At 45.3% G+C, this 11631-nt stretch overlaps 1 protein-coding gene across 1 annotated transcript; it reads left to right on the top strand.

Annotated features, from left to right (window-relative positions):
- Positions 1 to 6112: 6112 nt before the first annotated feature.
- On the top strand, positions 6113 to 6781 carry LOC129616980 (uncharacterized). Its single transcript, XM_055532449.1, has one exon. It carries the CDS (start codon positions 6113 to 6115, stop codon positions 6779 to 6781), a length of 669 nt encoding a protein of 222 aa, XP_055388424.1.
- Positions 6782 to 11631: the final 4850 nt, after the last annotated feature.

Genomic DNA, 11631 nt, shown 5'->3' with positions numbered 1-11631 from the left:
TTCCAGAATGATGGTGTTGGATATCCGATGGAGAGCGCGGGCCATCCGCCATCACGTGGAAGAGTCGCAGCCGAGGTTTTGAATGGACTCGATGGAATTCGATTCAGAACTTCTTGTCATACTGGCTGCGATGTTCTGGTGATCATGACAACCCGAGAGCCCGAAAAATTGGATGGACGGTTATTGCAGGTAGCGAAAGATTTCAGAGTCTCGCGTTATTCGTTTATTTTGCAGCCTCACCGCCGCGTTGTGAAGCTAGAAACCGCTCCAGTAGATGGGAGATCATCAGAAGAAAGACTCGAGTTGTTTCATCGCCACTTGCCGAGAACTCAATTCAACCTATGCTCCAGACATACGAAAGACTCTTACAACTACAAGCTCGAGACTCTTTTGCCAAAGACTCCCTCGAGCGTCATCCGCCTCGCCGAAGCAACGGGGCTTTCAGCGGTTAGCCGTCGCGTCTCGAAAGAGGCCTCGTTTAGAATGCGCGAAAGAGCGTCTGAATGTGATTCTACTGCGGTGTGTTTATGTGACGTACTCGTTGCTCGATCAACGGAAGTTCAATGGTAGTGATTATGGCGTTCACATCATGCAAAAAGATAGTAGCTATTTCTTTTCAATAGCCACCCCATCGCACCAAAAAAACAAAGAAGCATTCATTCAAGTTTCTCACTCTTGCAACGGAAATGAATTGTGTCGTCAACCCAAGGGGTGAGACCATCTGCAAAACAAAGCGTCAAACGGCTCGTAGGAGAGAATTTTGAAGAAGTTACCTGGAGATGGCCCAAATCTGTCGCTGCACACTCGGAGGCAGTCTTCACCATCAGAGCGTCTTCCACCAATTGCTATTGCTCCATCGGGGCAGTCTTTCATTGCGGCTTGTTCTGCCATCTTACAACTCACAATCCCATCTTTAAATTGGAGTGATCGATTTGTCAGCTGGCACACAACTGGTCGAGGTTTTCCCGTGGAGGGATCAAGGTTGAAATCTGGCTTTCTCTCATCATAACATTTAGCTGAAGTGGATTTCGCCTTGTGCTCTGGAAGGCCACCCCAACCCTTGAACGCAGCATTGATCAAATCGCCATGCTTGTCTTGTTGCGCATCCTACAAAACACTTTGTTTGTCTAGTAGTCGATAGTCGCGCAACATACCCAGAAGAAGAAGCCACCCATTCCTTTCTTCTTTGCCCATTTCGTCTTTTGCGCCGTCACTTCTTCATCATCATAGTTGGCCCAGATTTTATGCTTCGGCGAATAAACGTACTTAATCGGAACTACAATGCCCTGATCAGCTGGACAGCTAATCTTGTGGATCTTGAAGTCGTTCTCTTTCTTGGCAACAGTTTCTTTCTGCAAAGTGAATCACTTTCTCAATTACAATCGCCGCACAGGAGCGTACCAAATCCCACCATGTAATGATACCCTGCGGAATCAAATCCTTATCATTATCCGAGAACGAACTCCATCCGGCCCTAAGATCGAGAATTCCTTCTAAGAGCATCGAACCACATTCACTTACCATTGCACTGAAACAGAAGGATCAAAAATGAGTGAGAGCAACAGCTTCGAACGTCTTACTTGTTGGTGGGACGACGCCCATAACTTTTTCCGCTTCTTCGAATAGTCCATCGCCCTTTTTCCCAGCTGGTACGTTCGACCTGGATTGAAGGATATTTTCAGAGAAGGTTATTCATTGACGCACCAAGCTGGAGAATAGTTGGGCAATCCGAGCATCAATTTTTCCATTGGGCATCCGGCATCTGCGATTCTTTGAATGACTTCTGTAATCCAAATCTTCTGGCTTGGGTTTGGATTGCGTCCTGCTTCTTCCGGCCAGCAGAATGGCGCATTGATTCTGAAATCATCAATCGTTGACGATCCCCTGCCTTCCTGCTCACCCAGTCTCGTGAGTCCATTTGCCGTGAATATCGTATGTCATGACGTTGATGTAATCCATTGATTTGCAGAACGCCACGGTGTTCGTTCGGTCTTTCAGGAGCTCGTTAACAGAAGAACCAACGGAAATTGCGGAGGTCACAAGGAACTTCGAGCGTCCTTCAGCTTTAGCGGCCGCGCGCATCTCGTTGGCGAGATCAACGAAACGGTACCAGTCATTCATATCGTGATCGGGATGGAGTCCCTTATCAGAAGCGGGAAACTCCTACAACGGCATGATAAAGGTCTTGAACCCTTTGGAGACTCACCCAGTCAAGATCAACACCATTCCAAAGAGCATTCTCCTTTCCCCAGTTGGGATCCATTGCGTCGAAGAAGAACTTCATTGTTTTATAGATTTCGCCACGTCCTTCCTTAGTCTTTGCACATTGGCTAAAGAACTTCGAATACGTCCACCCTGCAAATATCCTTGTTGAAACTGAACACGTTGTTGTCACGCCCACCTCCGACAGAAACCAAAAGTTTCAGATGAGGAAATTGCGTCTTCAATTGCATCATATCGTTCATCAGTCTGAGAAATGGAAACCAACGTTTGAGACTGGAGACCTTCATCGATTTACCCCTTGCAAGCGCCGGTAGGAACTTCAATCCAAGTTGGATCTGAGGAAGATGTTGAATGAATGATGGCGCAATCAGACGACCTCACCTGTGAATGCGCCCCCACCAACTTGCATCTGGATCAGAATCTTCAACCTGACAATCTGATCAAACGAATGAGGCCGGCAGAAACGCTCAAACCACAAACCTGTGTTCAGATTCCAAAATGCGTAGTAGAGGTGTGTCAGTTTGGGAGCGAACTTTTTCAGATCGGCCGCCCACCAGACGTATTCCTGTTGAGCGTCTTCATCTGCCATAGGTTCACCTCCGAAGACGTTGAGCTTCTCGATTCCCATATAGTGTTTCTTTGGGAAAGAAGACACGATCTTTGAAGAAGCTTGATTCATTGAGGTCTCACCTTGTAAACGAACCACTGCAGAAGGCGAAAATGAAGCAATAGCATCATTGAGTAGAACTCACATTTGGAAGGTACGTCCCGACTTGAACCGCATCTGAGATGAAGGGATTTGAGAGGAAAGCGAATCATTCGACATACCATTAGATGGAGGAGGATCTGGCCCTGGTACAGGAGGCTGGAAGAGAAGGAGTAGAAGATTCAAAGAAGGAATATGAGATGCTTTCACACTTACCGGGTCAGTGGGTTCAGTCTCGGGGGGTGTGGGAGGAGGCTTCGTCGGACCTAACAGATAAGAACCAGGGGAATGGGTTTTAAGTTGAAGGTTACCTGTGCCACCAGACGTCCAACGTTCGGCGACGCATGAGAAGGATTCCGCGAGTTTGTCAATCGATGCGACGAGTGCGTCACACTCACCAGCAGAGGCAAGGGAGCGATGATCTGCGCTGCCCTGGACGCAAATAATACCAAGCAGTGCTACAGCTAAAATCTTGAGCTTCATGAGTAGAAAAATTTAGCAACAGTAGAAAAATTTAGCAACAATAAAAATTAAACAATCGTACCAGTTTATGTGCGCGCTCAGTACCGATCGATCATGCAGACGATCTCGAATCTAAGAAAATTCACTTTGTTCAAAAAACCATAAAACACCCGATGGATGAATATTTAGAAAATAATTTTCTTTATGGTTCTTCTTGGTCGGTTTCGGATGGACGTCTCGTACTTTGGCTGTCCCTTGAACTGAACACTTTCAACTCTTCTGATGACTTCAATTTGCCAGGCTTCCCTTTTTCTAAATCGCTCGACTTCCGTCCGACGGCACTCTCCACAAGCTCTCCTGATTTTCTCGCAGCAGCAGACGCCCAGTGCCCCCCTAAACACCAATAGCTTGAAACGCGCTACATTCGTGTACTCACCTTTTTCAGCGACTGTGTGAGAGACGCCCTTCGCTTTGTCAGCAGCTCCGTGCGCCGCTCGCGAGGTTGCATCTGCTGTTGTCTTCGCTACCTGTTGGAAAAACAAGTGAAGGATGATATCGTGATTCCCATACTTTCGACATCTTCCCACTCGTCGCTTGCGTTGTGTGCCATGCGGCCTTTGCGGCTGCGGAAGTCATGTGTCCTGCATCTTGGCTCAAATCTCGTAGTTGCTCATAAGCGGAAGGACCAGGCTCTAACGGTTCTCCTACAAGATTCAATACCGCCGATCTCAACGAACAGCACTCTTACCAGTCGCTTCGGCAATCTGTTTCTTTGCTCCTTCTGTCATTCCATCGAAACGCCCGTTGGGTTTATCGTCACCTGCTGAGTATCCTCGCATTGTTTGAGTGTGTCTGATTAATGTGCATGAGGCTTGCTTGAGAAATTGTTTGGGAGAACATTTTCATATTCCTTAGACATCCTTAATGTTTCCAACAAAAGTTCCTACACTGCTAAGGAGGCTTGCAGTATGTCAAAGGCATGACGTAGTGTGTTTCGTTTCGCAACGGAGACGTTTTCCACCAGATATTGTCGGAGGCGAATTCAAGAAAATCGTATGAATTCAGACCACATTGCGCGAAAAGAGGCGCTTCTAAATTCAAGAAACATCGCACGATAAATCCCTCTGTAAAAGTATCTAGATGAGGTGTCGAAGGATGAGGGCACTCGATCAGCATGAATACAAAAATAGAACGGCAGTTGGAAACTAAACCACGTAACAGTTACAGGCAGGCGAAATGGACAACTCTCGATGAATCAGTGCCTGCCGTCAATTTAAGCTTGAAGAGGAATATTTTCCGCATGCATGGTGACGAAAAGAAACAACTCTGAAATCTCTCCAGTTTTTTTCAATCACCAGCGCCTTCATCGTTAAACCTTATGGCAATGATCCAGCGACTTTCTTGCCTTTGGGTTGTGGTTCTTCTCACTCTCATCGGAAGAAGTCAATCTTCCTACTCAAGCGATCTCGATCTTGAACTTTTTAAAAAAGATCTTGGTGAAATTAAAGGAGACCCACCAAAAGTCGTTGAGCGGTTTCTCTCATTTGAGGCCACCGCGATCACTGATGTACAACCACCTCTCGATGACAGCCTGGCAAATTGTGGGAAGTACGAGAAGTTGACTTCTCTTCCTGGCAGACAGGAATCAGAGGAGTTTGAAACTCTTATTATTCCAGTTGATAAGGTAGAGTGGAAAAAAGACAATGAGGAATACGAAATGACCGTGGCGGGCAAATGCCCCGACAGTGGTGCAGATATCGTCATCACGCTTCGGAAAAGCAACACCGGATTCGTGGCTCAATTGATGAAGGACAAAGACACAGGAATCTGGAACCCAAAAAAAGAGGAAGGGGCTTACGCCCAAACAACCAGCTTACTTCAACTGGTAGATGACTGGTGGGGACAAAGCCCGAAGTACCCGGCAATTTTGGTTGAACGTGGGAGTGCTGGATACAGTTACACGATTGTCTTTATGTGCAAAGACATTACAAAAGGTTGGTCACTGTAATGTCTTTGCACATAAACAGGGTCAATGATGTATGTCCCTTTTAGAGACTAATGAGTCGACCGCATGCGTTCGGATCTACCCCCCCCAGTAAACGGCTGGAGACTTTTGACATTGCGTGCCATTTTGCTCTACCTGCTCGTTTCTGTAACTTCAACCACTGATTCCCTCATGTGTCCCAAATTTGAGATTGTGGCGTCTCGCACGTAACACCTTCGAACCCACAATTCAGAAGATTCAATTATCAGCTTCATATGATTCCTCGACCGAAAATCACTTCAGAGCAGTGCGATAAATTTCTGAAGGATCCAGAAATCGTCACGCTAGAAATTTTCTTCGTTTTTCTAACATTGCTGAATGTTTTCATATTGTATCGGATTTTATTGGATGTTTGTCCTTTTCCCCTGGCCGTCACGTGGGCTCAATTATTGATGGGCTTTTTTTTCGCGTGGATTTTGGGTGCTGCTTCATCTGAGTTCCCTCAATGCGCGTATTTTCCTCCGTTTTCGATCAACTTCAGTTTCTATAGAGGACTCGCAATTCCTACAATTGTTTATCTAGGCATGGTGACGCTAGCGAATGTTTTGCTCAACTGCATCCCTGCAATTGCATCTTTCCCTGTTGTTGTCTCATTGGCAGTTTTGTTGCATCATTTCAGTCGTTTCTTCGGATGTGGTCAAATCTATCTCCCTCTCCGTTGGCTTGCATTAGCAATAATGTTGCTTGGATTCATAATTGGAATTCTTGATCCGTCAACTCTCGGCGTTACAGTTCTGCCAGTAGCGATCGCTTACGCTTTGTGTTCGGCTGTTTTCCGTGCCTGGTGTCTGGAAAAAGCCATGCATGTAGTTGAAGGTCAAGGAAACACTCTCCACAACCACCAGGTGGCGATGGGAATCATCGTTCTTCCGTTCATTGCACTTGCTTGCGGAGAGACGAAGGTCTTCAATTGGATGCCTACAAACTTCAGTCAACTGTTTACGTGGCAGTCTTGGGGTACACTGGTATCTGCTGGAACCATCCCATTCATTAAGAACGTTGTGGCTAACAGAATGATTCGACGTACTGGACAAGCACCATGGAGAATTCTCGAAGCTATAAGTATGATACTCGTGTTTGCAATTGGAGCAACAATATGGGATACAACTTCTATTGCAAGTATCGTGGCATTCAGCCTCGTACTCGCTGGACGCGTTCTTGGAACTTTGGATGTTCTTTCGAAAGATCCCGACGAGCGAAGGCGTGCCGTTTATCATGAAGCTGAACATGAGTCTTATCCACCTCCAACATTGGGGTTCTCAGAAGACGATTATGAGAATATTGAAATGTGCGAGGGTGGTAACGAGACCGGCGACGCAAAATACAAGCTCTTATCAAAGAAGTAAGAAAAATGGCTTCATTCCCGATTATTTTTTGTGCTTGCAGCAGCAATAAGTTCTTCATTCAAGATCTGTAAGAAACGCTTTGATGTTTTTCAAAGTTCACAACTGAGTTCTTCTAACTCTACAGCACCACCAAACATTTCCTTTGAGCACAGACCAATTGTAGGAGGATGTTCATTATGTTTAAAAGTCAGGTCAAAGCAAAGTGCTTGAAATAACAAGCCCAAAAACTGTACTTAAATTAATACAACATTAATGCTCTTCAACACACGCACTATCAAAAGCCTCCATCTGAAGTATTAACGCCCTTCACTGGTTCGTGCAGCAAATTTTATCGGTCCAATTCCAAAACTTATTGGGGAGATTGAATTTGCAATTGTCTTCATTGGAGTTGCAACCATGCTTTGAATTGGGTCAATAAATGCTTCTTCAACCTTTTTCTGCAAGCCACTTAAACGAGGCGCTTCCAGAATGTTACTTTCTGTCAATATTTTTACTGATTCATGGGCTTGTGTCTGCAGCAAGTCGATGGCTTCTGCGAGGTGATGGCCGGCAAACGGGGTGGAAGCTCCCTCAATCTGCACACCCCCTCCAAGAAGTTCAGATAGGGCCTCCTGCAGTGTTTCTGGACGAATGCTCTTCAGCTGGTCAATCAGTGACTTGATTAGTGCGTGAGCTTCCTCCGTCGCGGGGACTTCAGCCCCCACTTCTTCAGTGATCAGTTTGATAAATTTTTCTGTATTGGATTGCAAGACTTGGGGCGCCGAAGTCAATACATCTTGAATGGCCTCTATGAATTCTGTTCCAGAAGCTGAATCAACAAGTCGAGCCACATTCCCCCGCAGTCCGGAGGGGTCAGCAACGGCCAACAAAATCAGGCTCGAGATAAATAGAGAACAAAACAATCTCATTTTGATTCAGTCGCTTCTTTAGGTATCTGTCAAGTGCTTCATGTTTCTCACATCAGTCTGTAATCCGCTCGACCAAAAATTTAAATATTTAATAGTCTGGTCCCGTCGGGACTTGATGAGTGACGGAATGTGTCACAACAATAATGCAAAATTTCTGGGGCTTCATGAGATTTTCGACACCCAAAATTTGTGGCGTTCAGTAGCCTTGGGGCACCACGCAGTGCCGCGCGTACAAACTTGCTTCTTTCAATACCACTTAGTCCTCTTTTTCTGTATGTCTGCTGGAGATCCTTTCACTTCTCGGTGTCTTCGCTTCCTTATTGGCTTTCTCTCCACCTCTCTCTCCATCTTTCAATGCATCCAAGTTGCACCACCATCTGTGTAGGTTACGAGTCAGCCAACTGTTCTAGCGAATTACCTAGAATCGATTCTGCCCCGCAAACCGATCGAAACGAACCTCCTGAGGGGTTTTTCGAAGGCAGCAAGCTCATCCACCCAATAGCTCCTCGATCATTTCAGCCTGATGTTTCCCGTAATACGAATTTGTCTGGTTCATATCAACGATTCACAGTGGAAGCAACACCTCATTCTTCGCACATCTCCCCACCATCTCAAGATCCAATTGCCCATGAATACGATGAAAAAAGTTCCTCTGACGATGGGTGGAATTCAGAACGGAAACGACTAGCGAAAAAGACGAAGGGGAAGCCTAAAGACCTTGCAACGCGAGGGAACTCTAAAAGAAAAAGTCGAGCTGGGCGCAAACCATTGAGTGGCGTTTTTGGGATTTGCCGGCAAGATTCTCGTTGGGTCGTCAGCTATAGAGATGACAACGATCGGACTCATCATCGATATTTTGTATTTCACACAGATGACGAAAAAGTTAATCAATTAAATCTAGCAAAACGTTTTTTGTGGAAAGTGGTTCGTTTAGGGAAAAAGTTAAACCCTCGTGATGGTGAAGGACTGGAAGAATTTGTACGTAGTTATGAATCTGATGGTAAGACTTCACTTTGAGACTCGGCGATAAATAATGTACTTACGTGTAGGTTCGAGCGAATTTCTAGGTCTGGAACGCCCAGGAGGCTGGAGGGGACAGGATGTAGGTGTCAACGTTGTGAACACGCGAAAAGACAAATTATTCAATCGTACCCCCTCTTTAGGGGATCGTCAGTGCTGCGGTGCAGGCAAATCGAATCCAGTCGGTCGGCCATCCATTCCGTCCCCTTGAGAACCACAGATATCACACAAGCAGTTTAGTTCTCAATCCATACGGGTTTATGAATCCAATTAGAGTTTGTGGGGATGGTACAGGTGGGTTGGACAGTTTTGAGTTTATGGGGAGGTCAAGAGTCATTCAACAAAAGGCTAAAACATCAGCGCTAGACCAAAGGCGACGCGAGGGACGAAAAAAGAGACAGGATTATATAAGGAATGTCATCAGAACCCATTTACGATTAATAGATGCTACTGCTGTATTCGAATGCGAAGACGCTCAAGAAAAGGATGCTTCGGACGAGGATGAAAATCAGAACAAGGACAGACTCCTGACCGATGTCGTATGTGTCGGCGAAACCTTTGATATCACAGCAATGAAAGGAGACGAAAGAAGTAATGAAAAGGAAAAAGTAAAACATCAGTGGTCAACAACAACATCTGATGTGGGAGTTAACAATGAAGACGAGGACGAATTTGATGATGATTATAGCTCCATTTCATCCCCAAATATCCAGCTCAATTTACCACTTAAAGATTCTTTCTATCAACAATCCCAAAATCTTCATTCCAATTACTATTATCAACAGCTTTATTCTCATCCGGTTCAACCAGAGTGGAATTTGGCAAATGAATGGAATCACACAACAGCATATTACACCTCACCATCTGCGATGACATACGAACCGTATAATATGCATCTATGGGACAACTCGTTCAACCAAAACAGTAAGAAATAGAGGACTACTCAAAGTGCAACTGTCTGTTATTTTAGCGGGGTATTGTTGGGACCCTCAGTCCTCCGCACCAAATACATTAGAACCTTATCAATACTCTAATGAGCAAGTATCTAGCACTCGGCTTGTACATTGGTATGGCGACCCAAATCCTTGTGGATTTTACTACGTTCCAAATCAGTGCTTCCAGTATGTTCCTCAAATCAAGAAAGCGGGAGTTCCTTTTCAAAGAATCGATCCAACTTATTTCTACGTTACTCGAGCGAGTTACCGAAGACTTGTACGCCGAGCACCTGACGGTCAATCATATTCATACTATCGATTCATTAAGTCAAAAACTCTCAAATGTGGAAGAAGGCCGTCAGCAGGCAGTTATACGATTTATAGATTACCAAAGAAGTGTACTGAGTCCACTCAGGTATACGATAGTGCTGGAAATCCAGTGATTAGTGAGCAGGGCAAGTGTGATAGGGTCAGTTTGAAAGAAGAAAAGGAAAAGGAAAGTAGTGAAGCTGATTCCATCCAACCAGTAGCAGATGAGCAACTAAATTGCTTTTGTGAAGAATAAATTAAAAATCGTGTTTTAATGGGTAGTTAACGGCTTTTCTGTTCAAGATCGAGATATTCGAAGTTTTGAGTCGTGTAGTGTTCCGTTCAAGAAGATTGAACCGACATTTAACAAAAACGCTAGCAGCTTCCACAATTCAGCAAACGCAAAGTTTGAGCATTTTCTTGCGATTATTCCAATCCTGTTTTTGCAATTTTTTTTTCAATTTTTTTAACTTGCAGTGCTCATTCTCAATTTGAATTGCAGCCCGCTAGATTCAAAATGCGTGTCAGCGTACTCTTTTTGCTGATGATGATGTTTTTTTTAAAAGATAGCGCTGCACTAAAGCCAGCGGAGGAAATTAACTACCTTGAAGCCATTCACAACACGAGATTTCTGACGCGTCATGCAAAAGACCAGCGAAAGACAGAAGAGGCGCTTGCAGCTTCAATTGAGGCAGTCAAGGTGGGCTTTTTTCTGTGAGCCTCCTAGTTCATCCCACATTTATCTCCAGACTCAATCAGAAGAATTGGGAGCAAAAGCAGGGAAGGAAGCAGAGAAAGGTTCACAAATTTTTGTAACTGAGCGCTTGTCACATTTGCTTCTTGGGTGTCAGTGAAAGCACAGAAGGACAGTATTCCAGATGCGAAGCTTGGCGCCCCGCAAAAACAAAAAATGGACGAAGCAGCTCAAATCGCACGAGCAATGTCAGACACGGCTCAAGCAGAGACAATACTTCAAGCAGCGATGCAAGAGGGTAGGAAGCAGCATTTTTAGCACTCAGTGCAAGTGGCTCGTTTGACAAGGTGGCGACGCGAAAGAAATCGGCGCTATTGCTAGCAAAGAGGGCGGCTCAAGTGGGCAAACACCCCAAGCCAAAAATTCTTCATGCTTTTCGGTCGAACAGAGGCTGCAGTTGATGAAATAAATGCAGAGGCGGTGAGAACCTGCCTAGAGTCCTGCCTGTCTTTTTATTGAAATCTCGCACAGGCGCTCAAGGCGCAAGAGGCCTTAACGGCGGGAGCAAAGGAGAAAGCCCAGGTACATCCTATCATACTATGACCTACCCGAGCATACATTCAATGACACAGGCTGCAGCAAACGAAGCTGCAGAAGCGAAAAGGTATTGAAGGTGGAAATCAAATAAGAATTGAAAGACGCTTCCATTAGGGTTCTTGCCGCTTGAGTTCTTCGGCTTATAGTTACACTGTAGTTACAGCAATGACGGGACCAAGCGAGATAGACGGTCTGACGCCGCGCATTGAGACTGTCTGCACTGAGTTGAATACAATCCGCTGTTTGTCTAGACATTGACTCGAAACCACCACATTCTATGCCGCGGTACAAGAAATCTTGAGATGCAGAGGTGACGCTGGGATAGAAACACTCTGATGTTGGTCTGCTTAACCTGGTGTGCACTACAGCCGCTAGGTTTTTGATGCC

Source organism: Condylostylus longicornis, unplaced genomic scaffold (assembly GCF_029603195.1).
Source record: "Condylostylus longicornis isolate FDR11 unplaced genomic scaffold, ASM2960319v2 ptg000357l, whole genome shotgun sequence".
In the NCBI taxonomy this organism is placed as follows: Eukaryota; Metazoa; Arthropoda; class Insecta; order Diptera; family Dolichopodidae; genus Condylostylus; species Condylostylus longicornis.
Note: the sequence above shows the minus strand (reverse complement) of the source record. Positions and strands in the feature narration are given on the sequence as shown.

What these genes read in the sequence shown, in the direction of transcription:
- LOC129616980 (XM_055532449.1), top strand. Translation starts at nt 6,113, where the DNA reads ATGTTGCTTGGATTCATAATTGGAATTCTTGATCCGTCAACTCTCGGC.